This window comes from Balaenoptera physalus (genome assembly GCF_965194825.1).
Source record: "Balaenoptera physalus genome assembly, chromosome: 20".
Lineage (NCBI taxonomy): Eukaryota > Metazoa > Chordata > Mammalia > Artiodactyla > Balaenopteridae > Balaenoptera > Balaenoptera physalus.
In genome coordinates, this window is record NC_138901.1 from 25,883,797 (window position 1) to 25,907,896 (window position 24,100).

The 24,100-nt window shown below is 54.3% G+C and overlaps 3 protein-coding genes and 1 long non-coding RNA gene across 6 annotated transcripts in view; 3 read left to right on the forward strand and 1 right to left on the reverse strand.

The window, feature by feature from the left end:
• Window positions 1–1,702: 1,702 nt before the first annotated feature.
• Window positions 1,703–16,004, reverse strand: LOC309649952. The gene is made up of 2 exons (XR_014257371.1): window positions 15,831–16,004; window positions 1,703–5,974 (listed from the first exon to the last, which is right to left on the reverse strand). It is a non-coding gene; the product is annotated as an uncharacterized lncRNA (long non-coding RNA).
• Window positions 1,893–24,100, forward strand: part of HOXB3 (homeobox B3) — a gene marked incomplete at its 3' end in the record, with an annotated part of 53,931 nt that continues 31,723 nt past the window's right edge. For 2 of the 3 annotated variants that reach the window (XM_082440616.1, XM_082440621.1), the window contains exon 1: window positions 16,202–16,287. Of the gene's footprint in view, window positions 2,030–16,201; window positions 16,288–24,100 lie in introns of those variants that run through there. The other variant, XM_082440617.1, reaches the window with a different exon arrangement.
• On the forward strand, window positions 8,195–10,635 carry HOXB6 (homeobox B6). Its single transcript, XM_082440635.1, has 2 exons — window positions 8,195–8,719; window positions 9,744–10,635. The coding sequence occupies exons 1-2, from the start codon at window positions 8,305–8,307 to the stop codon at window positions 10,001–10,003; spliced, it is 675 nt and encodes a 224-aa protein (XP_082296761.1). The 5' UTR covers window positions 8,195–8,304; the 3' UTR covers window positions 10,004–10,635.
• HOXB5 (homeobox B5) lies at window positions 12,395–15,139 on the forward strand. Its single transcript, XM_082440623.1, has 2 exons — window positions 12,395–13,238; window positions 13,909–15,139. Exons 1-2 carry the CDS (start codon window positions 12,677–12,679, stop codon window positions 14,154–14,156), a joined length of 810 nt encoding a protein of 269 aa, XP_082296749.1. The 5' UTR covers window positions 12,395–12,676; the 3' UTR covers window positions 14,157–15,139.

A 24,100-nucleotide genomic window follows, 5' to 3' on the forward strand; every position in this document is an offset into this window, starting at 1 on the left:
AGGCCGGCGAGCAAAACCTCCCGGCCGCCCAATCAGGCCTCCAACGTCAAGATGCTCCTGGCTTTCCGCTCGGTCGGCAAACATTTTCCACAAGAGCTATTCGGTTATTTTATTGCAATTTATTTTACTTTAATTTATTTTAATTTATCTCATTCTAAATTGACCCAGCGACCCAAGTAAAACTTGAAATTGGGGGAAGAAAATGAGCGCCGATAGCGAGAAGCTGAGCGGTGCGAACTACCCGGCTGCTGTGGCCGCATCCCTGCTGCTCTGAGCCCGGCCGCCCGCCTTCCGCGGGCTGCCTCTGAGCCTTTCTGCCTGCTGTCCGCGCTGCCGGCAAACTGGAATCTTCTCCGGAGTACAGAGAAAGAGAAAAAAGAAAAACATTTGTGTGTGGGGGAGGTTATTTCCTTTCCTGCATTTGGGCGCTGGTAGCTCAATTCAAAATTCGGGCATATTTCAGGGGACCTGGGAAACCTGGGGTGAATCTGGGTTGTTGTTTGTCTCCAAAACACCCCCTTGATTGAGGGATAAATACCCAGAGGACGGTGCCTACGTAGCTAGACCTGCGGAGTTGATTTTTAGTATCTATTCGATTATAAACCCTGGATTATTTAAATTTAAAGATCGGGCGTTGGAACAGAGAAGGGGAAGAGGGTTGGAAGGAAGCGTGTTTTAGGAGAATCTGTTTAATCTGAATTTGTAAGTAAAAGGCTCCTAAACCTTCAGTTCCCTCATTAATGACCTCAACCCCCCCCCCCCGCAGAGCACAGGGAATTGTCCCTGGGAACCTGGGCGTGTGGACATGTGGGTGGGAGAGTCAAGGGTCCGGCTTTACCCTCCTCCAATTTCTGGGGTGCAGAGGCAAGCATCCAGTGGCTAGAGTGTCCGCCTTGGCCCCCATTAGCCTCTTTGGGGCAAAAAGTAGGCCCTAGGAGATCTAGGGCCCCACACCGGCAGTGCTACAAGCTTCACAGGTGGGGTTCCCCGCCATCTATAGTGCTGGGAGTGAGGGGGGCATTCAGAGGTGGGAAAGGGGGCACTGAAGCTTTCATTTTGCCCTGATGCAAGTGGTAGCTCTGGACACTGGCTGCTGCTCCTAACTCACCCCCAGATTGCCTTAGAACGGTCCCTGTGTGGAGGTTTTGGGGTGAATTTTTACTAGAAGAGGGGGACAGAGCTCCTGTGAGAATAGGGAGGTTCCAAAAAGAACCCCCCCCTCCCAGCTGGATGCTTGTGCCTCCTCTGCCTGATTCCCCACACCCCAAATCGCACCCCTTCTCAGATTGGGGTTTCCCCAAAAATCGAGAAGGAGAAGAAAAGAAGATGGCGACTGAGAAAAGCGTTGCTGGTGGAGCAGCCATGAAGAAATGCAATAAATTCCTTGTTGTTTTATGAAAATTTACAACTTTGTGATAGAAGTTTATGAGTGGTTGAATCCAGCGATTGGCCAGCGCCGGTCATGTGGCCGGGCGATCGTGAACATGAACTTTTTATCATTTCCCTGGTGGTTATAATGCAGCATTCTTTTGGACACCACACCTAGGTCGGAGCACTGTCGTCCTTCAGGGCTCCAGCCTCTTGATATTTTTATACTTCAGTATCAGCTCGATAAAGCAAAAGAGAGAGAGGAAAAGCGAGGGGGAGAGGAAAGAAGAGAGAGAGAGAGAGAGAAGGAGGGGTGGGAATTACACAAAAGAGAAAACCAAAAATAATTTTAATTTCTAAGTTAATTTGCTTGCTGATCTGGGATTTTAGTCATAATGGAGGGTAAATGGACAATCTGCCCAGGACTGCAACCTGATACCATTTTTCAAAGCCAGAACTTACTCCATTTTCTATGCAAATATCAGAAAAGCGAACACCCTCTCTTCCCAAGTCAGAGAAGGGGAAGCAACGGCTCTCAGGTTGGGACAATATTATCTGGAAGATGAAGAAGAAGCCGAACGCTCTCTCTCTCTCTTTTTTTTTTTTTTCCTTTCTCTCCACCCCCTTCAATCGGAGGAAAGAAATCCCAAGCTCTGCAAAGGTAAGGGAGATTCTACAATTTCTTCTGATTCTTTTGCATCGATTTTATAGGGGGTGGGGCTTGGGTTTGTCTCTCTCTTTCCCCCCCAAGACGGGGCTGAACCCCACCTCTGGGCGCTGCAGGGAGAAGCTTCCCAGGACATTCGGTGGCCGAGAGAGGGGTGGCTGCTTCCTGGAGGGGGAGCAAGGCAGGGAGACGGGAAGAGGAACCGAAAGGGGCCACGGAGGCGAGCTCTAAGTAGCCTTTTTAAGCTGGGAGGAGAGGTTTAAGCGAGGGGGCTGCAAAAGAGAGGATGGGGATGTCTGGGCTTCGGACGCCGGCAGAAGCCGGTTGCGACGGCCTCTGTGGGTTTGCGCCCTCTCCCCCTCCCACCATCCTTCCCTTGTTCCGGCCTCCCCCAATTGCCCCCGCGCAGTTCTCTTGCCCGGTGCGGGTATCGGGTATCGGTGGTTTCCCGGCAGCACTGGCACAAGGGGCGGTGGCGCTGAGGGACGTCCTGGTCTCTGGAGGGCCTGGAATCTCCGCAGAGCCAGCGAGGGCGAGGAGGCGTCTAGAGGGACACAGAAAGAACAATTCACAGAGAAATACTCATTATCTCCCTTCGGAGATATTTCTGAAATTAAAGGGCTGTGGGTGGAGGCACCCAAATCGAGGGAGACCTCCCAGGAAGCATGCCTGAAAATGCCCAGGTCGTTCGCCACTCCCGCAGGAGGGAGCCTCGCTCTGCAGGGAGACAATTTTGTGGTTTTTAACGCGGTAGGTTTCAGCGTGTTGATTTCTGTGCAATATTGGTTCTATTACTTGTTTTATTGGTATGGATTTTGGTGGAGGAGAAAATTGCCGTGTGTGTCTTGATGTGGAAACATTTCAAACTTTCCTAGATCCAAATGTGGTGATTGTGAAGAAGCTGTTTAACACGTTGTTTTAGGCGTGTAAACAAAAGAGAAAAACAAAAACAAAAAAGAGAAAAATAAAATTAAAAGAAAATCCCATTAGGGGACCTGATGGTGTCCGGGCCAGAAAGCTGCCTGGCACTGAGCTCAGACAGCTAATCCTGTCCCTCCGGCGCCTGATTTCATTCCCCAGCCAGGCCTCCGGGGGCGGGGGTAGGGGGGAGAAGAACCGTAGGGCGGGAGGCCGAGATTCCTAAAGTAGCTGCTGGGGTTGAAAAAGGCACAAGTCGCTAGGTGAGGACTTAAAAATACAGAGGGCTTCTGGGGAAGCTGCCAGACGACCGATAAGGGACTTAGGGCGCGGAGGGCAGGAGAGACTGTGATTTAGTTTGGTTTGCAGGAATAGGTGATTGCTTTCCTCTTTTTAAAGACCAGATGCAGAGCATTCAGCCTCGGGCCTCTGGTTGCCCAGGGATTGTGGGGTCTGGGTGTGTGTAGGGGGATATTGGCCCTCTCAATCCTGAGCTGAGAAGAGAGAAGCAGCCACTTGTGGCGCTGGAGGGGGGCCCCTGGAGGCACAGGTAGATGCCCTCGAAGCAGGCCCGGAATGGGTGCCTGAAGGGACTCCTAGGCTGCGTAGCCAGAGAAGTTCTCGGCCAGCACCCACGGCACTAAGAGCCTATTCTCAAAGGAAAAATTCCCCAAACTCACCCAGACTAAAGGTCTTTTTCTCCTGTAGTCTTGGCGGGGTATAAATCATCCCTTAGACAGTTTGCTCTGACCCAAATTATGCGTTTTGCTGCCATCTACCGTCCGTTTGGAGACATGCGGCTTCGGCGCCGAATGCCCCGCGACACTGCCTGAACCATGCCCGACGACTGGAGCCCCCGCCGCTCTGGTTCGGCGGGATTCTGGGGACGTCGGCCCAGATTGACGCTTTCCGCTGGATCTTGGTTCCCGCCTGCCCGCGTGTGCATTGGAGAACAAGCGTCCCCTCCCCCTTGTCAGCCTCATCCCAGCTCCAAACCTGGCGGCTGGCTGAGGGAAGCGGCTTTTTCTAGGGCATATTTAAAAAGGACTAATACTTCATCCCGCGGGCAGGGGGCCCTGAATCAAAGGATTGGGGGATCAGAGTCGAGAGCCCTCTCCCCGCTATCCCCCTCCAAGATCAAGAGGGGATCACCAGGGCCGCTAGGGAGATCCGAGGCCAAGGCTGTTCAAGGTTTATTTGGTTTTCTTTTCGACTAAGGGGGGGGTGGGGTCCCGCAGGGGAGGCGCTGGCCCGGGCAGTTCCACTCGGTTGTCAAAAGACAAACCGAGTCTGTGTTCTCCTGGTTGGGTGGTGGGTCTTACCAGTTTCTTGGCCATTTGAGTCTGTGGTGAAGGAATTGAGCCGAGTTTTCTGGAAACTGTTGGTGTCTTGCAAGTGAGTGTGGGTCCCCTTCCCCATTCCCGATCATTTCAAGCGAAATCGACACAAATATGCTTTGGGAAAAAACGGGGAGTGGGAGTGGGGATCAATCAGTAAGGAACCCAACCATTGTAATTTCCGTTCCTGCCGGACCCCTCACACCCGCTTAAGGCGACTGCTTTCCCAGAAGCGGGTGGCGAGGGCGGGGGTACGCGCCGCTGCCGCCGAGTTTGAATATTGGCCCCTGTTTCACGGGTTACTGATTAGCTCGGGCTTTCAAGCCGCAGGAGGAAGCTCTGGCCGCCCCTTTCAAGGTGCTGTGGCCCCAGTTCCTGGGCGGGGGCTCCAGGAAATTGCCTGCGGTGCCAGGCAGGCCGAGGTGTTAGTAGGGTCTGGCCCGGAGCTGGAGGAGCTGCCGAGGTCGAGGGGCCCAGCGGTACTGGGGGCAAACGCGGGGGCTGCGGCCCGGAGCCTTCGGCGCCTCGCGAGTCTGGGCCGCAGGAGCAGCCCTTTCAGCTCTTAAGCAGAGAGTGACTTTCTGGCGGCTAGAAGGCCCGGCCCAGTGCCGGAGGCCCCGAGGGAGCGCTCTCCGAAGGTCTTGGGCCCCTCGGAGGTTTTTTCTTGTGGACAATCCGAAGGACAGATGGGGAGGGGAAGGCGGCTGGTATAGAGGATTGAAACCCTTAAGGGCTCTTAGGGTGCCCAAGGACCTGGGGAGAGGGAGCTGAACTGTCACTGCTCCCCCCTCCATCAGAGAAGATGCCGTTCATTTGCATAATGGAAATGTCTTTGTACTGTGCTTTGGACTGGCCAATTTTAAGGCAATGTTCTCTCTAAACAGCTCTCAAAGAGTGGGAGAGGCCACACTGCTCCCTCTGGGAACATTTGTGTTCCCCAAAACCAGAGAATCACAGAGTCTAGGGGAAGAACTGGGTTGAGATGTTTGAATTCACCCCACCCCAATCACAGTTGGGAGTGGGGTGGGGGGAGGTGCCCACAGTCCTAAGAGCTGCGGGTGGGGGGAGCTTTGCAGCTGAGAGGAAGTGGGAAGCCTGGACAATGTCTCAATCCCCTCCCCTCCACACACCTACTGGCAAATATCCTCCCTGATATTACCGGTGCAGGAGAATTTTACTCCAGAGCTGAACACAACTTACACTTTTCTCTGGGAGCTGGAATGTGTGTACGTCCACAGGACCACAGAGTCACAGCTCAGAAAATTACAATTATAAATCCTGCCTGTGAGATTTCTATGCAATCCTTCTGTTGTGTACTCAAGACTTAGTACACATTTATATCCACCTCTCCATACACACACTTCCTCGTTGAGCAGGGGGAGACACCCCAGACCTGCCGATGGCTGTGCCCACTGTGTATTTACTTTACATATTCCCCCTTGGAGACAGACAGACGGCAGTGGACGGAACCACAGACAGATTCATAGAGATCTGGCTCCAGAAGCCAGGCGGCCTCTGGCCCGGCCCTGCCTGCCTGCTCTTTCTCCCAAACAAACGGATCAGACGAATAAACGCTCATAAATACCTCTGGGCTTAGATAAGAGCGATGAGGCGCTATTTCCTTTCATGCCGGACTCCAGGCGCCCAGGCTCTGCCTTTGCGGCTCCATCTCACGACAGGCAACCTGCAGAGGTGAGGTTAATTTGGGGCTATGACTCTAAAGATAAGGCGATTATTCTCGTGCTTCTGTCACAGGGGAAGACTTCCTCCCTCACCAAATCTTATGTTATCCAGGCTTCATGGAAAAGCCCACACCATCCAGTCCTAGTATGAGGACATTGTGGCCAGAGAGGAGGCACAGAGGACTGAGGCCCAAGGCCCCACCTCAGTAGCAAGGAGGAGGGAGGTACACAAGGCACTCTCCCCACCTTGCTCCTCCAGCCCAAATGTTCCCCATTCCTCTCCAGGAGTGGGCCTAACCACAGCTGGATTAGAGCACTTATGACTCTCCGTCATTAGGAGGCTTGAGTTTATTTTCTTAAATCTTGACAAAACCTCCCAAAGAGTTGGGCTAGGAAGTGGTTGATGGGACAACTGGGAATAGCCACTTAGCCATGAAGTTGCAGCCCAGAAGTTGTCCTGAGTTCAGGGAGCCTTGGAGGCCACTTTGCAAGCAACCAAGTTCCCACCCTTGGTCACCAACTTCAGCCCTCTACCTCTTTTCCTAATGTCTTGTGCCATCTTCAGTGGGCAGAATTGTCCCATAAAAAGGAGCCCAAAGAACAAGTCAGAGAAGGGTCAGCCCAGCCCCTTCATCATCAGGTTTTGTCTCCCACCCTGGCCCATTCCTGGCCCCAGGTCCGAAGGTTGTCACCCTTTATGCCTGGCCTCCACGTGCACATTAGAATGTTGAAAATACACCATGGCTGAGTCTTCCAGCCTGCCTCCAATGCTCATTTTCCTTAGATGAGAGAGAGAGAGAGTCAGAGAGGTACACACTCTCTCACACCAAAGCTTGTAGGCAGCAAGCTGGTGATACAAACATGAGATGTGGTAGGGATTGTAGAGATGCTGAGAGACAAACAGAAGGGTAGTGAGCATCTGGAGAAGGGATATGGAATGATAGTTGTAAGCTGCCTACTGCAACCCCAGGAGGACCCAACCCCCCTCCCTCCTTATAAAACTAAACAAAAACCAAGTCTTGAGAAAGAATTAATTTTAAAAAGAACTGTCAGCTTCTGGAGAGACCTGGAAAAGGAGCAAGGGCTCCTCTCTTCCCGTTGGTCTCTGATTGTCTCCAATATCAGGAGGGTTTGAGGACCCAGAACTGGAGGAGGGAACAATTTCTTCCCTGAACCCAGACTTACTGAAACACCTTTGACTCCTAAGAATCTATAGCCCAGTATATTCTAATGTCTTTTGGGGTAGGAGGTGGGGTGGAGGGAGGGTTGCAGGCAGGATAGGGATCAGACAACCTAGGTTGGAGGATGCCTTTCACCCCTCCCCTCCCTATCCCCCTCTTCCCGGTGCCCCTTCCTGTGCCAAGAGCAAGCAGTACATACTAGAACCAGGCAAGATGTCTTGGGCAGCGGCAGCGGTAGCCTTCCCAGAAGCTCCTAGCCTAGCTGCACAACCAGAGGGAGAAGCTTAGCCTCAGACCCTGCTCCCATTTCCCAGCCTTCTGGGTCCTCTGGGCAGCAGGCTCTGGCCTGTCTCTCAGACCATAAGAGTTGCAGGGAAGCAGGAATAATAAACCCAGGCTTGGAGGAGATGGAGTAGATCTGAGAAACAGGAAAAACGTTTTTCAAAACCTGAGAAGGAGAGGGTTTCTTCTTCTTTGCTTCTCGCTTTCTGAAAACAATGCTGATCAGTGGAGAACTCTTCTCCCCTTCTACCAGTACAAAACCCGAGAAACCAGCCTTCTCCTTTAGTTCTCTTCTAAGGAGATTGAGGTTCAAGATTCGGAGACATTTACCCACCTTCCCTGGAGGGAATAACCCCTGCCTTGCCTAACCCCAAGCAAGGCAGGGGTTAACTTTTCTGAAAACACAATTAACTTTTTCCTATTCTGCGTGGGGAGGGGAGGGATATATTTATTTGATCACTGGGGGATGGGGTGGTATCAATCCAAGTGCTCCCTCCTCCCTCAAAGGCACAGACTCCTCTTTCGCAGATCCTACGTAGGTGGAACAGGACGCGTTGTGCTGCTGGGGAGAGAGAGAGAAAGCAGAAGGAGAAGAAGGAGGGGAAAAAAAGGTTGATAGGTTTGTGCGCGGGTCCCTAGCGCGGGCTGCGCTCCTCCTGGGTGCTATTTGACAATTCCTGCCTCTGCCATTGGTCAGTGTTGGATCAGATGGTTGTATTTCCTTCTGGCCCTCACTGGCACCTCGCCATCCCCCCTCAGCTAAAACCCAATCTCAGATATACTACTAATAGGCGCGGCGCTCGGACTATAAAACACAACAAATCATAAACCCGGCGGAGCAGCAGCGGCCGCGCGCGCCTCCCCTCCCAATGAGTTCCTATTTCGTGAACTCCACCTTCCCCGTCACTCTGGCCAGCGGGCAGGAGTCCTTCCTGGGCCAGCTCCCGCTCTACTCGTCGGGCTATGCGGACCCGCTGAGGCACTACCCCGCGCCCTACGGGCCCGGGCCCGGCCAGGACAAGGGCTTTGCAGCTTCCGCCTATTACCCGCCGGCCGGCAGCGGCTACGGCCGGGCGGCGCCCTGCGACTACGGGCCGGCGCCGGCCTTCTACCGCGAGAAGGAGTCGGCCTGCGCGCTTTCGGGTGCCGACGAGCCGCCCCCGTTCCACCCGGAGCCGCGGAAGTCCGACTGCGCGCAGGACAAGAGCGCGTTCGGCGAGGCGGAGGAGCAGAAGTGCTCCACCCCGGTCTACCCCTGGATGCAGCGGATGAATTCATGCAACAGTGAGTGAGACTTGCTGCGGCCGCCGCGACCCCCACGGGCCCCCCTCCCGGAGCCAGAGCTAGAGAGCACCCCCTTCTCCTCCAGAGAGAGCGTCTCGGGTCGGAGCTTAGGGAAGATTGGGCGCCTGCACCGGTCTCCCGCGCTGCCCTCTCGCCCTCAGGAGTTGCAAAGTTTGCAAAGTCCCAGATGCACTCCGAGTCAGGGGGAACGAGTGGGTTCTCCCGGAGCGCCAGGCCGCAGCCGGGATTCTGGGTCAGGGAGGCGGGCAGGGGCCGCAGTCACTGGCTGGGCTCTCCCTGTCACCCCCAGCTCTGGTCCGATCCCCCACTCCAAGACTGTTCATTAAAAACGGAGTGCGTCATGGGAAGAGGGGCGGCGTGACGCTGGCGAGGGAGGGTTGAGTCTGTCCCGGACTGGTTTTCCCTGGGGGTCGGGGGCTGGGGAAAGATGAGGCACCAGGAAAGGGGTGGTAGTCAGAGGAGGGAGGGAGAAGAAGAAGAAGAAAGAGAGGGAGCGAGCGGAGGGGAACAGAAGGAGAAGCAGGCGCCGGGATCTCAGGTTGGATTATTTGTCGGCCTTTAGTCCCAAATTGATGTCCATTAACGGGACACGAAAGTGAGGCGCCCTTAATGCCGACTACGGATCGATCTACGTCATTACGGATTAAGGGCCGGAATCTATCACAGGATGGTGGGGGAGCCAGATGGATGGAAAGAAAAGATGCGGCTAGGAAGAGACACACCTGGCCAGTGCTTTCCCAGCCCCTCCCCCTAGGCTCAGGTGGGATTTAAAACTGCTCCTCCCATCCCCCCACCAAGAATCTAGACAGAAGGCATAAGCCTAGGAGACCTGGAGGGAATCTGGAGGGGGCGCTGGAGGAGTGAGGAAGGGTGGGGGGCAGGGAAACAGGGAGAGTGGAGGGCATCCCGGGACAGGCTAGAGTCCCCGTTCGAGGGTCGAGTGGGGGAGGGGGGCTCTGGCCCTGGTGACCCCAGGCCTCAGCATCTCCTCTCTGCGTAACAGGTTCCTCCTTTGGGCCCAGTGGCCGGCGAGGCCGCCAGACCTACACGCGCTACCAGACACTGGAGCTGGAGAAGGAGTTTCACTACAATCGCTACCTGACGCGGCGGCGGCGCATCGAGATCGCGCACGCCCTGTGCCTGACGGAAAGGCAGATCAAGATCTGGTTCCAGAACCGGCGCATGAAGTGGAAAAAGGAGAGCAAACTGCTCAGCGCGTCTCAGCTCAGTGCCGAGGAGGAAGAAGAAAAACCAGCCGAATGAAGGCGCTGGAAGGGGGCGGGGGGACGCGAAGGGAGAGGCCTTTGGGGAGCCGAGGGCATCGGAGAGCCCCGAGAAGGCTCTGCGGGCAGGGGAGCCTGGGGACCTACTCTCCAGCGCGCGACAGGCGGGGCCACTGCTCTCCTGGACGCCCCCGCCCGCAGAGCTCTCGCTAGGCGCTGGGAGGCCGCGCTGCCTGAGCCCAGCCAGCACCCCAGCGCCCCCTCCATCCCCGTGGAACCTCCTGAGCCCAAAGAGGCTCCCCCGTGAGAACTGAGGACCGGACTCACTTGATGTTTCCTGGAAGCAGAGCAAAATGCTCTCGTCCGTGTCGCGTCTCATTTCGTCCATGTCCCCCGTGCACGGTTCAATGGTAGATTCGCAGTCCCCTCAGCGGGGGCCTCGAAGACTCCCTGACCCCAGACCTCTCTCCCAGCCCGTCCCCAAAGCCACTGGAAAGAGCACATACTACCTAGAAGTAAGAAGAGGAGCCTCAGAAGAAAACAAAGTTCTATTTTATTAATTTTCTATGTGTTGTGTTTGTAGTCTTGTCTTAGCTCTGGACGTGAAATACTTCGGTAATAATAATAATATTATTAATAATGATAATAATAATAATAAAGACGTAAAACCTCGCTGCTGGGTCACCTCTGCTCCTCCCCTGCCACTCCCCCACCCCCACCGCCACCCCTGCGTCCCCGTGCCGGAAACTCCGCAGCAAAGGCAGGAGCCCTGGTCGGCCCCAGAGGGCCAGATGCGGCTCGGAAGTTACAGTTGAGATAAAGGCTACAGCGGTTCGGCCCAGGCTCCAGCGCCTCGCCTCGCCAGTGCTGAGGCTCACAACGGCCTCTCCTGGTGCGGAATTGGGGGAGTGAGAAGGGCCGTTTCCCTCTCAGTCTCTAGCATTTCCTCGTTTGTCCGTGGCACGAGGGACGCCACCGAGGCCCTCTAGCCGGGAGCTCTTGCAGAGACTGAGCCAGGCGGGTCTCAGCGCCTCAGCAGCGCTGTTCTGTCCGCAGGATCGCCAAGGCCCGTGGTCTTTGGCCTGCCTACATGGCCTGGTCTCCGCCGGCCTTGGCCCTTGGCTCCTGGCCTAAATTGGGGCCACCGGGTATCTATCTCTCTGCCCTCAGCTGAAGGCTCCCGGCACCCCTTCCTGCCTCAAGTAGTAGCTCAGCGACAAGTAGGGGAATGTGAAGCCGCTGGCAGGCGCTGGGCGAAGGGCAAGACTTTCCCCCGCTCTTTAGAGACCTGAGGGCAGGAGGCCAGGTGATGGGGCAGTTCGGTCTCATCCCATCAACCAAAACCGACCCATTCTGTCCCCACCCCCACCCTCACCCTCACCCTCACCCAGGCGGCAAGCTGCGGAGACTGTTTTCCTTTCTTCCTCCTCCCTCTCTCTCCCTTTTTTATTTTTAAAGAAAATAGCCGCCTGGCAGAAGGGGCCCAGCTGTGGCGGTCTTTGGCCGCCCAGCGCGCTCAGCAAGGGGCCGCGGGTCCTCGGAACCCTTTTCCTGGGAAGGAGTGGGCCGCTGGGCAAATTCTGAAACTACCCAGATGCCAGCAAGGGGTCTCAAGTGGGGCATCCCAAGGCAATAGCGGGCAGCTGGTGAGAAGGCGAAAGGATTCTGCCTTGGTCCCAAACTCTCAGGACCATGTTTACACCCAAACCCCAGCCCCCGACGCGGTCGCCTCCACCGTTTTTCTCGCAACTAGGCCACTTAGCCCCAGCCGGCCTCTTCCTTTGGGGTCCCTGTCTTGCTCTGCCTTTGTTACGTCCTGGGCTAAGGATGACGAAGAGGTCAGGAAGAGGATTTCAAACTTCTAAGGGAACAAGGAGAAGCGAAGGCTTCTCCTTCGAACCCTCGGCTTAGCCTTACCGGCTTGGCCTGGATGCTGTGGATGGGCCACTGCATCCCGGTCAGGAAGCAGGCCAGGCTGAGCTCACAGGGGAAACCCTTTGCAATCATTGTTTTTCACAGACATCTTCCAACCTCTCCCCCATTTCCGTCCCCAACTCGGAGACTTGCAAAGCCCGAGTAAGGGAAGAGCAACTCAATTTTTGGTCATCTTATCCAGAGTTGTTATAATAATAATAATAATAATAACTACAGGGAGAAGGACCGATGCACAGACGAACTCCACTCCCGAGAAGGTGGGTAAAGGCTCAATCGGGTTTCTCCTCTAAAAGATTCAACCCTGTGGGTGAGCCTAGGCCGGGTTTCTTTCGAGCCCCGCGGTTGCACGGAGCCAGCAGGGAGGCAGCTGTCGCCGCCATGGCGGTCTGCGGCCCGCGCTCCCGCCGTTCGCCGGGAGGTGGCGCGCTCTGCTCAGAGGCCGCCGCCAACCTTCTCCCTGTTTCTCCCCCTTCTCCTTTTTCCCCCTCTCTCGGAGGCTCGCATTGAATCGGCCCTAACGATTCTCGGATCGTCATTATTTGTAACCATAGAGCATGAATTACCTCTTGAGGTCATCAGCGAGAATTTACGACTGGTCAACAAAAGCACGTGATTCCCTAACGCCCCCCCATCCCCCTTCCACCCCCCCCATATTTGGCCGCATACATAGCAAAACGAAGTACAGTGCATCGCTATAATTCATTAATACATCATAAATCGTGAAGCACAGGGTTATAACGACCACGATCCACAAATCAAGCCCTCCAAAATCACCCAAATGAGCTCGTACTTTGTAAACTCCTTCTCGGGGCGTTATCCAAATGGCCCGGACTATCAGTTGCTAAATTATGGCAGTGGCAGCTCTCTGAGCGGCTCTTACAGGGATCCCGCTGCCATGCACACCGGCTCTTACGGCTACAATTACAATGGGATGGACCTCAGCGTCAACCGCTCCTCGGCCTCCTCCAGCCACTTTGGGGCGGTGGGCGAGAGCTCGCGCGCCTTCCCTGCGCCCTCCCAGGAGCCCCGCTTCAGGCAAGCGGCGTCGAGCTGCTCCCTGTCCTCGCCCGAGTCCCTGCCCTGCACCAACGGCGACAGCCACGGCGCCAAGCCCTCTGCTTCGTCCCCCTCCGACCAGGCGACCCCGGCCAGCTCCAGCGCCAATTTCACCGAAATAGACGAGGCCAGCGTGTCCTCGGAGCCCGAGGAAGCGGCGAGCCAGCTAAGCAGCCCAAGCCTAGCTCGGGCGCAGCCAGAGCCCATGGCCACCTCCACAGCCGCGCCCGAGGGGCAGACTCCGCAGATATTCCCCTGGATGAGGAAGCTTCACATCAGCCATGGTAATTCTCGCTCTCGCTCCCCTTTTTGTCTTCTCGGCTTTCCTTCTCCGCGTTTGGGGGGGGGGGCGGCGAGGAGAACTTGGCTTTTCCTCAAATATAGATTTCTTTTCTCCAGAGGGGGAGAAGTCTCTAAGAGGGTCCTCACAGCTCGGGGGACAGAGCCAAGGAAGGTCTTTAGCTGGGGGTTTGGGGAGCAGTATTTTTAATAATTTGTTCCCAGATTCGCCTTAGGTTTTATTTGCCCAGCTTGAACTAGCTTTAGGATGAAGGATGAGGTTTATGTAACGTGGGGAAGGGTCCTGCTTTGCCCCCGAAATTTTGAGACTGTTTCTAGCAGAGGAGGGGCGAGCAGTAAAACGAGCCTTCCAGGGCAAAAGTGCAACCGTTCTCCTCCCTCCCGGGGTGAGCGACCGCCTGAGCCCAGCGAAGGGTGAGGCACAGGGAGGGAGCAACAGACAAAGCCGGGCGCATTCGCTGCCGGCAGAAGTGGGGGCTGCAGGAGAAAGGGGTGCAGAAAGCGAGCTCGGATGCGGGCATCTGGAGTGGGGAGAATTGGAGCTGCGGTGAGCTGGGTGCCGGGGACGCCTGGGTCCTGCTCCACGCCCCCCTCCCACCCAGGGCCCCCTCCCTTAACCGGAATAACGTTGCCTCGCTGCTCTGTCTGCTCCAGATATGACCGGGCCGGACGGGAAAAGGGCCCGGACCGCTTATACCCGCTACCAGACCCTAGAGCTGGAGAAGGAGTTCCACTTCAACCGCTACCTGACGCGGCGGCGGCGCATCGAGATCGCCCACGCGCTCTGCCTGTCCGAGCGCCAGATCAAGATCTGGTTCCAGAACCGGCGCATGAAGTGGAAGAAAGACAACAAACTGAAAAGTATGAGCCTGGCTACAGCCGGCAGCGCCTTCCAGCCCTGAGCCCGCCGGGAGGAGCCCCGGGCGGCCCAAGAGCCCGTGCTGCTCCCAGCCCTGGCCCCTCCAAGCCTCCCCGCGCTGCCGCCGCCCGCAGGGGACCGGTTCCCACGAGCCTGCCTCGCCCGGGCCTTGTGCTACGATTTTTCGTTTGGTCTTAAGTCTTCCTGTGGCTCCCTCTCTCTTGGACTGGTTAATCTTGTTATTATTGTAATAATAATGATAATTATTATTTTCCCACCATGCTCCCCACTCCCCTCTGCTCACCCCAAATCCGCCAGTGTTTCTGAACGTTCGTGTCTGTGGTTGCACTCCTTCCCCCAGGAAAAAAAGAAACTCGCATGTTTAATGTGAACTTTCCCCTCCCCATCTGTGTTCTTCTAACTTATTTATAAAAGGATGATCGCTGTATTTTGAGTTTCAGCTAGAAACTTCTCTAAAAGGGGCAGCAGTTGAGGTCGGATAGTGCCGCAGCACCGGGCCCAGCTGAGCTGGCCTCGGAGACCGGAGTCCATGACTGTGTCTCATTCCACCTTCCTCTTCCTCCTCCCTCCCCACTCCCAGGCCCAAGTCTCCCAAGACTTGGTCCTGGGGTGGGAGGGGACCGGGGAGGACCAAAGGGGTGATGTTGAGAAGAGGGCCGGTAAATAATGAGATTTAAGTTCCTGCCGCCTGGGTAGGCCACACAAGGCCTGGTCTTGGAGCATCCGGAAACAAAAATAATCCTCAGTGTAAAATGTCTTGTGTATTTCTCTGTGAATCTATGGGTCTGGCATAGAGGGCCCAAAGCTTGTAAATATGGGGATAGTCTGGGTCAGATCTATCCTCTCCTCCCTACCCATTTCACTTCCAAGACCATTTGTAGTGAGCGAGTGGATGCTGTGCTACATGTGAAATCTGTCTTTGCCGGGCGGGCCTGTCTCAGTGATTCGCTTTTGGTATTTGTTTGTAGCTTTCCTTGAAGTCAAATAAATGTTTCCCCTCCTCCACTGCCCTTCCACTTGTCTTTTCTCTGGGGCCTGCCTCTCCCATCACCGGGCACACCCTAGGCCATTCTTGATAGACCTGGGTTGTAGGGAAGGGAAAGCAGGATGCTCACCAGCAGCCCCTCTCAACCACCTATGTCTCTGCTTGGTCAGCGGTACTTGGGCCAGGGGACAGGCTTTCATGCCTGGGGGGCTGAGAGACCCAGAAACCCCACATGAGCCTGGGGCAAGGGGCAAGGCTGGGGCAAAAAGCAAGCCTTTGCTGAGCTGGACTCCACCCTGGCCTTCCACCAGCTGGCCAAAAAGTCTCTGGAAACCGCTTAGCGGAAAGTAATTTGGGCCTAAGTCCTGAGCAGGAGGCTCCTGGCCTTTTGGGAGTGATACAGGCCTGCCCAGCGCCACTGTCCCCTGGTCCAAATCCCAGTTCAGCTCTGCCACCCACTAAGGCCAAAAAAAAAAAAAAAAATCAGCTCAATTTCAAAGGTTTCCTCTCACCCTCAGTCTTCTCTACACTTATCAAGGGCTTCCTCTCTCCAGGGGCCCAACTGACCTGCCCTCTTGATTAGGAGCTGGGGTCCCTCCTGGAAGACCCTTGGTTCCCCCATCAACTGGACTGGCTCAGGGCCAGGGGCCAGTCCTCCTCCATCCAAGTCAGCCTCCACCCTGAGCACAAGAGTCAAGTCTGGACACTTACCCGATCAATCCCTTCCAGCTTGGCCCAACTTCTTACAGGACTTGTGGGGGGAGGGGGAGCTGGTGAGGAGGCAGCTGAGGGTCTTGGTGGCTCTACTGGGCCTTCCTTCCCCCTTCCCCCTTGACTTTGTCCCCCTTTGTCCATAGCAAACTATCCCAAAAGTCGCTATGACATTTAGATGTCAAATGGATAGGGGTTTTATCTTGAAGTTAGATCGTAAAAATCGCGGAGAAGTCAGACAGATACCCCTCACTGGCTCGAGAAAGTCACGTGAGGTCCATAAAGTTAGTTTTATGGTTTTGGGGAGTTGACACCGCGCGGTATATTTCACATTCTCCAGAATGTTAAGTGACACTTTAACTGCTCGCAGTGGTGGGGAAGGGGGCAGAGGTAGGTGAGCGCTCTCCCAGCCCAGAAGGCGGTGGTGTGGCAGCAGCCCAGGCCCAGCTCTCCCGCAGTAAGTCGCTTCCAGTTTTTGCTTTTCCCCTCGCAATTGTGGGGCTTGGAACTGGGGGAAGGAAACCTTGCCTCCGGCAGGACTGTGGGGTGATAAGTGGAGGAAATTTAGCCTGGTTTTGCATCAAGTTCTGACCAGCTGGGTGTCTGAAGAGGGGCACTCGGGTCCGTTCAATAAGGCCTTTGCAGTCCGGGGTGCCTGGTTTTATTTGCAGGAGTGTCTGAGTCTTTGTGGGGACAAAGCTTGTGTGGGTTCTTTCAGTGCCCTTGGAAATTTAGGGGGCAAGAAAGAGGGGTGTTTACTGCTGAAGGGAGGGCCCTGTGTGTGGGGGGGCCACTTCACTACTGGGTATCTTCAGACAGCCATCTCCCCACCCCCAGGAAAGGAACTTTATGACATTCATTTGTCAGGGGTGTGTGGGAGCGAGCCGCCAGGCACTTTTATCTGGATACATCTGAGCTGAGAAAAAGTCCGGAGAAGGCTAATGCAGCTGCTGTGGGCTGCCTTGCACTGGGACACTCTCTGGCTTTTAGATCTTCGAAACCCGTGAAAGGGGGTACCCCTGGTTCTCCATGGCCCCATTAGGGCTATCAGGGATGGGGAGCATGGCACCTTTGCACCCAGCTTCAGCCTTTTGGTCCCAGGCCAACCTTCTGTCTTGGCTCTATGTAGGGTCCTGAGGTCCAAGCAGGGAGCAGACAGAGGGGGCATTTCCCTCAAATTTCTGGCCAGGAGTGGGGGGAAGGGGAGAGCTTCCTTTTTTTTTTTAATGTCTGAAACATTTATATTAACATATAGAGCTTCTTTTTTTATCTAGAGGATGTAGGTGTTTAAGCAGATCCCTGGCAATCCCTCCAAAAATAAAACTTGCTGAAGAACACAGAGCCCCAACTGTCAGGAGAATAAAAAGGGACTTAGGAGCTGGGAGAGAAAATTGGAAAGGTGCTCTTTCCCTCTCCTCTCCTCTCCTTTCTCCTTCTTCTCTCCCTACCAGAGCCCAGAGGCCCCTTTGTTTTGTGGCACCACAAACCAGAAGGATTTTATTATTTGACTCCCTGGGGCCCGTTATTTTCTAAGGATAAGTCACCCTCCTTCTAAAAACTGGAGGCCTCTTCCTCACCAAACTGACCTCCCAATTTTAAGACCCATGGGGGGTCAACCACCCTGTCACTCCTGCTTTTGCCAGCCCACCCTCTCTGGATTTAGCTCATCAGCTCCCATTGTTCCTGGAATTGGTCATGTGGCATCTTAAGGGGCTTCTGATCTTTGGGACAAGGAGAGGGTCACAAGATTCTCCCCATTTCACATTAAAGAACATCTGCACTCTCTCCTAATTTCCTCTCTCTCCTGCAGCTGCTCTCTATTCCCTGAGCTCTGCATTCCCTGCCCAGGCCTGATTTACAGGAGACCTTTCACAGGCTTTGAGTGCAAAGAGGACAGAGAGCTTGGGGTCCTCACCTTACTGTGAAGATACATCTCCCCCGAAACGATAGGGCATTTGTATCCCATGGAAAGGAGACTCTGGTCAGTTCCCAAAGGATGTCGAGCACCATTTAAAATACCAATAAATTTTGGAGGCATAACTTCCACAGGCTTCCACTCTGGACAAGACAAATGAGGTGAATGAGATGCAAAGGAAGAGTGCAGTGGGCACAGAATCTGACCTGGGGTCTCCTGGGAAACCCCACTCCTATTGTGCCCCTGGTCTCACTCTGATGCCGCCAGCCACCCTCTCCCAGAAACCCCAGACCACCAGGCCTGCCACTAAAGATTTTTTGGCCCCCTCCCACATCAGTCCTGCAAACTCTGATATAGAATGTCTGGGGCCAGCGGCCCAGGGACATCTGCTGAGCATATCTAGAGAGATTTTCCGGAGTGGTGAAGAGCAGCTCTGGCAGGGGTGCCCACTTCTGCTGCAACAGCCAGAACTCTTGAAGGGTCTCCTCCGGCTCTGAGCAGATCCTGCCTGGAGAAGACCCCACCCTAGCTGGGCTTTCCTCTTCCCCACTTCAGGTTTTCTGGGCAACTGTCTCCCCTGAACCCCAGCAAGGACGTGTTGGGGGAGAGGATGAGAGTTTTCCAATGGTTTCTGGTGCAAAGGAACTCTCTCTGCCCCAGACCTGTGTCCTCCTCTCCAGTCTTCCTCAAGACGTTCTCTGGGAAAGCTGTTCCTCTCTCTCCTCTCCCATCTGATTCCCCTCCCCAGCTGGGTCCAGGCCCCAACTTTCTGAGCTGCAGGCCAGAACCCACTAGCCAAATCCTCATGCCCATCCATCAGCACCCTCCACCTGGGCAGGGCAGAGGAGGTCAGCAGCGGGAGGGTAAAGCTACATTTTCCCTTTTCCCTCTGAGGCCAGCTTGACCACCACTCAATGGACAATTTAATTTTGTTTTGTTTTATTTGGTTATTTTTTTGGTTTGGTTTTTTGTTTTGTTTCTCCGAGGCTTCGGGGTAGGAGGAAGTATAAAGAAATGTAAACAGGAAAGCCAGCCGGGCCTGGAGTTCCAAGCGCCCATATTTCATCGGCTTCCTCTTGGTAACCGCAACAGGGACACTTAACTCTTCCCTGGCTGTGAGAAGTATTCACTGGGGTTCGGGGGGGCAGGGTATGGGGGCAGGATCCACGTGGAAGCTCTTCTCTTGGGCTGGTTCCTTTATCCTTGGGGTTTGGATGCTGAGGTGGAAGCCAAGAATTCAGAGCAAGGGAGAAGTGAACCGCTCAGCATGGTCCCCCAGACTCAGTCCCTTTTGGGACAGAGCAGAGAAGGCGCTTGCCTGCATGGGTTTCCCAGCTTGGGGACCAACCCGGCCAACCAAGGAGAACGGGGCTTAGCAAGAACCTTTCCCCTCTTTTAGCGGAGAGCCCACTGGTCACTGTTTCCATTTTTTGGAGTTTCTCAGAGTAATCGGATTTCGAGGCTGGGATCTGCCCACAGCGGGATTTATCGATTGCTGCAGCGCTGTTACACATCCATATTAATTAACCCAGACACCGCCTGGAAACCGAGCTGCTTGGGGTGGGGGAGGGGAGAAATGGGGGCGGTAAAGAGAATGGACATTTCTCGGTAAGCCGTGCCCCGGGTTTCAGATTGGAGAATCGCTCCCCTCAAGAAACACGTGTCTTCCCCAAGCTCCATGTTCCTCGACTTCTCAGCAAGAAGGGTAAGCCTGACTTACTCTCCACAGTCGGACTCCACACACAGCTCTCCTCCCGGGTGGAATTAAAACACCTCCCAGGCCCAACACTTCCTTGTCAGAGTTAGTTTGCCCCAGCACTCGGATGCATGTATCCTCTGGTGGTTGTTCCCAGCACGACCTTTCTAGAGGGGTTAACACCTCCTCCCCACCTTCCTTTCAACTTTCCCAAGGTAGAAGCTTTTTATGGTTTTCTGGCTTGTTTTTAGTGTTTGTTGGTGGTGGTAGTGATGTCCTTCCTCTTCCTCCTACCCCTCCCTCCAAAAAGTGATTAAAATCTGTTAAAGGATTTAATTAAGAGAGTTAAATGAAAAGGAAGGAGGCGCAAATGAGTTTGGGGAAAAAACCCACACCAAAGCTATTCTCAACGATTAAATCGCCATTTTAACAATATAATGGAGTTTGCATCCTGAAAGGGGAAATCAACGCTCATATCTCATCAATAATTCATAGAGTCCGGGATCACGCAGAGGTCAGCAGACAGGGCCGGAGCGCCGGCCTACTTGGGGCTCCGAGCCGCTGCCGCATACATTACGCGCCGCTGGCCGCACCGCCGCCACCTACATCGCTCCCGGCCGGGTTGGGGGCAGGCCCACAGGTTTAGACCGATTTTTCCCCTCCTTTTGGCGAATTTATTGAGACCCAGATTTCGGGCTCCAAGAGGAAGTGGGGGATTTAGGAGACTGGAGAGGATTGGACTTCGGGCAGTTCTGGACCTGTCGGACCCCGAATATCAGCACCTTTATAACTTTTAATCCCTTTCTCTCCCCCCTTCTCTCTCCTTTCTCTATGATTTAGGCGTCCTCTGTCCTGTCTTTTCTCTCCTTAAATCTCGTCTTGGCATCTTCTAGCTTTTCCTCCCTAGGTGCACAGCCACGCTCTGGTCTTTTTCTCTGAGTGGATTCGGGCTGAGCCCCCATAGCTGCGGCCTCGCTGCAGCCTCTGAGCGTGGCGGCTGACTTTGGCTGCAGCGATCCCTGACCTCGGAGCCCAGTGGGGTAGGGACGAATGTGTCTAGAGAGGAAAGGTACTTCGCAGGCCCGAACACCGCTTGCCTAGCCAAGAGATGACCCAGGAGGGCCAGGTGGAGAGGAGGGGATTCAGCCTGAAAAGAAGCGTTTAGGGGAGCCGAAGGGGGAAAGTCCCTGCGTGTGGGAACATCTCCTCTTTGGGGCTTGGAGACACGATGGAGCATAATCCCTGTATATCGGAGCTTCTGCTTGTTCCAGTCTCTTTTTCTCTCTAACTCTCTCTTTTCTGTTTTCCAACCCCCAAGGGCCCCAAGGAAAGGAGGAACAAAATCCTTCTCTGAGAAGTGGGGGCTTGGGAAGCGATATTTGGGAGCAAAGGAAACCGAAACAGCGCAGGTCGCCGCGCGGCCGCTGCGCTGGCCGAGAGGCAGAGGCTGAGGCTGTAACGTCCCCGAGCTGCCAGTAGAGTCCGCCTTAGACCAAGTTCACAGCCAGGCTGGAGCCTCCAAGGCGCCAGCGAGCGGCCGCGCAAGGTGGCCCCGGGCCCGCTGGGCCTCGCAAAGCCTGGACGCTGAGCTCTCTCTCCAGCCTTTTGGGGGCCTATGGCCCCCTCCTCTCCCAAGGAACACTTGCTCCAAGTTCTTTCCACTCTTCACCCCAGAAACACCCTTCTCCAGGTCAGCCCATTCTATGGCTTCCCATATGTCCCCACTCCTGTCAACGGCAACTGCGGCCCCATTCTGGGGGACAAGAATGTAGAGGGGTGGGTCGTCAAAAGCTCTTCCAGCCATCTAAACATGAGAGAACGGTGAAAATGCGGGAAGTGGTGAAAAAAGCCGGAAGTGGAGTCAGCATCTTTTCCCGAGGAGGAGTTATTGAATAATCTAAAGACTGACTCCTCTTCTCCAGGCCTAAGGCCCTTAGTGGGGGCGGGGGAGGAAGGGCAGGGAAGACGTTTTGCGCTTGGGTTTCTGCAGCCGGCGCAGCATAATGAGACCCTGGGCCGTGAGGCCAGTGTTATTGCCCGAGGGGTCGCGAAGTTGGAGGGTCAAAAGTTTACAGCGTGCGTGAGCCGGCCGCAGCGGCGTCTAGCGGCTGGGGTGGGGTGGAAGAGGGGAGGAGGCAGTGTGTGTGTGTGTGTGTGTGTGTGTGTGTGTGTGTGTGTGTGTGAAGACAGAAGAAAGCGAGCAAGGGATGCTCGAGGTAAGGAAGACTTGTGGGCTTGGGGAGTGCGGGAGCGGAACTGGAGAGGGGAGAGGCAGATATCTGGGGAAGGAGAAACTGAGGGAGGAAGAAACCCTTCTCCCCCGACTGGCTCTGGTGGGGTGGGGAGCTGCACAAAAGAAAGCGCTCTGGGCATGGCCAATCCTCTGCGCAATTTTCTCTCCCAAAGACAACCTTTGAGTCACCATATAAAATTTAATTAAAACCTACCCAGCCGCACACATTTAAAAAATCCAATTACCCACACGTCCTTGCAGGACGTTTGGTGGGGCCAAAGAAGTCTTCCAAGGTGAAGACCTGACTCCAACCCACATCAGCCCCACCAGGCTTCCCCTAAAGGGGCCAAACAGCTGGATCCCCCAGCTCCTCCTCCCTCCAGGCAGGCCTGTTTTTTCAGGGATTACCCCCAGACGGGGTCCAGGCAGTTGGAGTACAGTAACCATGGGCCAGGACTGGAGGGAGTTTAAAAACTCCCATCCCTCTTTCCCGATCGCTTGGGTTTAAGCACTTGGATACTGAAAGAAGGTTAGCTTGTTAATTCTCTCACTCTCTCCCAAACCTACATTTGTATGTTCTTCCAGAGTCCCTCTCTTCCTATTTCAAGGAGGGAGGGGAAATGAGAAGGAAAAATACTGAATGGCCTCACAGAGATCTTTTTAACTGGCGACCTGAAATGAACCTTGAATCCGTGCATTAAGCTTAGCTCATAAGTAAAATGCTTAGAGAGACTAATTATAACACCAGGACATATGCTTATTTGGGGTCTTTAAGTAACTGTTTGTTGCATTATGAGATGTCATCATATTCTCTTCTAAGCATTTAATGTAGGAGGTACTCTCTGGGTGTTTGTCCCGCCAGAAAAAAAAGATAGCCTGGGAGTTTTTATAAAGATGCGTTTTGAAATATGGCCAGAAGAGACCACAGTTTAATGTCAAATTTCAAATCAATTTGACCCCAATTTTTTTTAATTAAACCAATTGGGTGTGGGTCCTCATTTCTACTTGGCCTTCAGGCAAGTTTTTCTGGGGAGTCAGGCCACAGGGAATTCCTAGAGTCCAGAGGAGGTAGAGGTCAAAACCTGAACTGGAGAATCTATCTCTTTCTGTTCCTCCTCAGTCTCTTTTCCCTCCATTCCAGTACAGTATGTTAGCAAGTTGATAGTTTTGTGGAATAGACTGGAGCAGCCCAAGGTCCTGAGCTGGAGAGGCCTCAGAATGAGAAAGAGGAGTATTCTGCCATCCCAGGCCAAGCTGGGTACCTTGGGATGCTCTCTTCCGGCCTCCTCGCACTAGGGAGATACCCCCTTGCAGACACTCCCCGTAGACTTGAACTGGGTGGAGGGGGAGTCACCTGATCTACTTCTGCTGGTTCCTTGGAGGCTGGAGAAAGGGGGAAATGTGTTGCTGGCCCGTCACCTATTTCTGATCCTGGAGGGACAAAGCAAAGAAAATCTCTTGAGTATTTTTAACACCTCTCTGATTTGCTCCTCAACCTCCTTGTGGTGGTGCTGGGGGTAGGCAAAGGAGTTACTGTACAGATGAGAAGTAGTTTTAAATAAAAATGCAGATGGGGAGGATACTGTTTGATTTTTAAAGGAGAATTAGAGCCTCTGAAAGCCAGTGTCCCAGCTTTGACCAGTGCAGTCCAGCCCTTCTCTCAGGATTCTATCTTCCTCAAACATGCTGGCCTATGAACCAAATCTCAGCACCAGGAGGTAGAGGGGTCATTCCTGGGGCCCTGGAGCCTCTAAAGTTTTGGCAGAAATGGGGGTCTCTCTGGCATTGAGGGGCAGAACAAAGCAGATGGAGTGTGCAGCTGGGTGGGAGTACAGGCCTTGTCAGTGCAGCCATTTATAGGGGAGGAAGGAGGGAAGGGGGCTCTGGCTGAGGCCTGCTCTCTGGGACCCAGATCCCCACATTTCCACCTCTCCAGGTGCCAGCCTCCATCACAGGCCGCAAAGGGAACCCCCGTGGAGTTCTACCCTTTCCCTCTTGGCCCCCCGAACGAGAGCTGACAAAAAATATAGGAATGATGGGATATCAAAGAAGAGGCGGGGCCGGGCTGAGTCTTATACGAATGGGACTTTTCGGGGGTGGGGGTGGGGGTTGGGGAGAGGAGTTTCTGGCAAAAAGAGCTGGAGAGGATGAGCTGAATCAAATTCCTTGCTCTGTCATTTTTCTCCCAAGTAATGACCTGCGCAAAATTCAATATGACCGAGCGAACTGCGCGAGCGTATTATAGTAACTGCCTGCTCGTGGGGGAGGCCCGAGAGGGGTGAACCGCAGGTCACGGCGTCTAAAAATTATTAAAATGTTCGAGAGCCTGGTGACGCGCCTAGCTGTTTAACAAAGACTGCCAAAGTATGAGATTAATACGAAAACTTGCGCTTCAAAAACAAAAACACACCAAAAAAAAAAAAAAA

What these genes read in the sequence shown, in the direction of transcription:
- HOXB6 (XM_082440635.1), top strand. Translation starts at nt 8,305, where the DNA reads ATGAGTTCCTATTTCGTGAACTCCACCTTCCCCGTCACTCTGGCCAGC. An exon ending in GCGGATGAATTCATGCAACA is followed by an intron (nt 8,720 to 9,743) that starts GTGAGTGAGACT and finishes TCTGCGTAACAG; the next exon opens with GTTCCTCCTTTGGGCCCAGT.
- HOXB5 (XM_082440623.1), top strand. Translation starts at nt 12,677, where the DNA reads ATGAGCTCGTACTTTGTAAACTCCTTCTCGGGGCGTTATCCAAATGGC. An exon ending in GAAGCTTCACATCAGCCATG is followed by an intron (nt 13,239 to 13,908) that starts GTAATTCTCGCT and finishes TGTCTGCTCCAG; the next exon opens with ATATGACCGGGCCGGACGGG.